The following is a 3,798-nucleotide window of genomic DNA, read 5'->3' on the forward strand; positions in this document are numbered from 1 at the left end:
GGGTAGGTAAAAAAAAATCTACCTTTCATATCTTTAATTTTGTTAGTCTCCATTTTAATTGTTTATCACGTATTTAATACCATGTTTGAAAATATAAATATATTTTGAATATTGAGAGTTTAAATAAAAATATATTAAATTATTCTTTAAAATTCAGGATCTTAAATATATCATATAAAAAATAAAATAAAAAAATTAAAATTGGAAAAGTATAATTCTTTTAAGTCCAAATCCCACTAAGCTTTTTAGACTCTTTTAAAATCATAAAAAGTACTTTTAAAAAAAAAAACATAAAATAAAGTTTAGGTTGAGACTGAAAGCTTTGTCCTTGTCCAGAAAAGTCCTCCATAGGCAGTTTCCTTGCATCTTTCCCACTTTGCAAAGCTATTTCCTTTGAATTAATAACTTATTCATTCTTTTAGATCATTCCTGGATTTTCGTAAAGTATTTGATTGTCAATTTTTTTTTTAATCACATCTTAATTAATAATATTTCATATGAACTTATAGAAATTTTGAGATGTCTATTTAAAGGATATATTCTTGAATTTAATTGAAATTGAACTCCTCTTGTAGAGTCCCACTTAGGGATGTCAATGAGGTGATGCGGGACGAAGGCGGGGTGGATTGAGTTTAACCCGCAATTTTTTTAATCCGCTCAACATAATAATTTTTTTCATTTTCAATCCGTCCCACCCTGCCCCGCATGAACCCGCATGCATATTTTTTTTGATATTTTCTTTTTCTAGTTAAGTTTTAAACTAAAAATAAAGTTCATAAAAAATAAATTCATTTTTTTCATTAATCAAGTTATATTAATTTAATAGAATCTTAAAAATTTATTTTTTAGAGCCCAATTGGGAAACAGTAAGAAATTGTATTATATTTTATTTAACCAATTTCATTTACTATTTAGAGTATTTTAGTATCTTTAAAAAAATTATCTTAATAAATAATGCTTTATCATTTCTATAACATGTAAAAAATTATAATTAAGTTTGAACCAAAATCACATATACCTGCAACTCGCCCCACCCCTCATTTCTCCCACCCCGCACAACCATTAACCCATCCAACCCCACATAGTGTTAACCCTATCCTACTCCGCGCTCCATTGCCATCCCTAGTCCCATTATTAATGTATATGCCACAAATTACCCTAAATTACAATTGAATCAAATGAATGAACAAATGGATAGGGATAATAATATTGTAGAACATGGGACATTGATGGATAGTTAGTGGTAGATTATGGCAAGAGTGGTTATATGAGTTACATCCAAAAATAAAATAATGACCCATTCTTTTCAATTTATATCCACTTAATGTTTAAATTTAATATTAAAATGTATAAACATCAATACCTACAAAATTTGAATGTCTACCATATACTTTTGAGACTCAATATGACGTATGACCTAGCTCGACAAATTTATACTGCCCCAAAGCAAAACTATACATACCAATACATTTCTTTCATCTTATCCATTTTATTTATCTAAACAACAAAAGAAGATACTACAATAACTGCAATTTGATGAAACCTAAAGGTTAATTAACATGTTCCACATGAGTGTCCTCTTAATAATCTGATAAAAAGAAAAAAAAACTTCATAAAGAAGAATTTGCAAGTCACTCGTGAAGAAAAAAAAATCTCCTTTTACAATACGGAAGAGAAAGCTCTTTCAATATTTTATTTGAGTAATTTTTGGATTTTGTTTATTTAATTTTATGGGAAAAAAAATCATACTTCCCAATTGTTCTATCTTCTCTATTTCTCAAAATTAAAAATTTTGATGTGTGTGAATTTTTTCAGGCAGTTCCACTATATTTATCAGAAATAGCACCTACAAGAATTCGTGGAGGACTTAACATTTTGTTCCAACTTAACATAACTATTGGTATTCTTTTCGCCAGCCTCGTGAACTACGGAACAGCCAAGTAAGTCTCTCGAAAAATTTATTCATTTATTTTAGGGAAAATTGTATGAAATAGCAAATTATTAATTCAAATTAAATAATATAGTCATAGTTTATTTTATTTGTAATTCGCAACAAACATCCCATTTTTTTGCCATCTGATTCTGTATACAATTAGCCATTTTCAGTATACAATTAGTCATTTTATACATTTCGATATAAAATGTGTTTGTGTTTGTGTTTGTATAAATCGAGAGAAAAGTGTATATACAAATACAAATATATATATTTTCGTCTTATACACTTATAATTATACAAATACAGATCTTATTATACAATTACAATGTATAAATGAATTTATACAAAACTGAACAATTTGTATAAAATTGGATGCATCTAGCGAATTATACAAATCAAAAGCTCCATAACAAACATAAAATTTGCTATGGAGCGCAATTATGCAGACTATAGCAATAACATACAAATATGATTTTTATGTTTGCTATATGTGAAAGTTGCTCTTTATTTTATCGATTTATTCTTTTGATTTATCCCTTTTTATCGATATCTTATTAGTTAAAAAATGCAGAATTAGTGGAGGACGGGGATGGAGATTAACATTAGGATTAGCAGGATTTCCAGCAGTCTTGTTGACTTTGGGTGCATTATTTGTAGTAGAAACCCCAAACAGTTTGATTGAAAGAGGTTACTTAGAAGAAGGCAAAGAAGTACTTCGAAAAATCCGAGGTTCCGACAACATTGAACCTGAATTCTTGAAACTTGTCGAGGCTAGCCGTGTTGCTAAAGAAGTCACACACCCTTTCAGAAAATTATTCCAACGTAAAAATAGACCTCCATTGATTATCTCTGTTGCCCTCCAGGTCAGTTTAATACAAATATATAAATTTCATTTCAAAAAAATTGAAGATTTCATGTGCAAATTTCCGGTCAAACTTAAATTGTTTGATTTTAGAAAAACGAAAAGTGCCATAGTAATGGAAAGTTCATTTTAATTCTTTTTTGTTTAATTTGGCAACAGATATTCCAGCAATTCACAGGGATGAACGCCATTATGTTTTACGCACCGGTTATATTTTCAACACTAGAGTTGGGAAGCGAGACAAGTCTCTACTTAACCGTCATACCTGGAGCAGTCAACATCTTCTCCACCCTAGTCTCCATCTACTGTGTGGACAAGCTCGGACGACGAATCCTCCTCCTAGAAGCCGGGGTCCAAATGTTAGTGTTCCATATAATAATCGCGGTAATCATCGGTATCAAAGTCACGGATCATTCAGACGATCTGAGCCTCGGTTGGGGAATTTTCGTAGTGATTATGATCTGCATGTACGTGTCTGCTTTCGCGTGGTCATGGGGCCCACTAGGATGGTTAATTCCTAGCGAGACATTCCCGTTGGAAACTCGTTCGGCCGGCCAGAGTGTTTCCGTATGTGTAAACTTGCTTTGCACATTTGTTATGGCACAAACGTTTCTCTCAATGCTTTGTCATTTTAAGTACCGTATATTCTTGTTCTTTTCGGGGTGGATTTTCGTTATGTCATTGTTTGTTTTCTTCTTGTTGCCCGAGACGAAGAATGTTCCCATTGACGAGATGACAGAGAGGGTGTGGAAGCAACATTGGTTGTGGAAGAGGTTCATGGTAGATGAATGATGACAATAACAAGAATGGTCATATGCTAACGGATTTGATAGGGCTTCCCGGTTACGTTATAGAAGAAAATATGTTAGCGTTTTTTAATCAATAATAGAGATGCATAGAAATAAGTCAACTTATTGTCTAGTGGTCGCACGAAATAGGTGTGAATTAAATTCTTAGTTCGCTTTCCTCTTTTTATCTTCTCTAATCCTCAAACATGCAT

At 31.5% G+C, this 3,798-nt stretch overlaps 1 protein-coding gene across 1 annotated transcript in view; it reads left to right on the forward strand.

Annotated features, from left to right (window-relative positions):
* The window catches only part of LOC125869574 (sugar transport protein 13-like), a 6,851-nt gene extending 3,261 nt beyond the window's left edge, over positions 1 to 3,590 (forward strand). The window contains exons 3-5 of the mRNA XM_049550049.1: positions 1,816 to 1,940; positions 2,508 to 2,799; positions 2,958 to 3,590. Of these exons, the coding sequence (XP_049406006.1) occupies positions 1,816 to 1,940; positions 2,508 to 2,799; positions 2,958 to 3,590 (1,050 nt within the window). The remainder of the gene's footprint in view (positions 1 to 1,815; positions 1,941 to 2,507; positions 2,800 to 2,957) is intronic.
* Positions 3,591 to 3,798: the final 208 nt, after the last annotated feature.

Source organism: Solanum stenotomum, chromosome 7 (genome assembly GCF_019186545.1).
Source record: "Solanum stenotomum isolate F172 chromosome 7, ASM1918654v1, whole genome shotgun sequence".
NCBI lineage: Eukaryota > Viridiplantae > Streptophyta > Magnoliopsida > Solanales > Solanaceae > Solanum > Solanum stenotomum.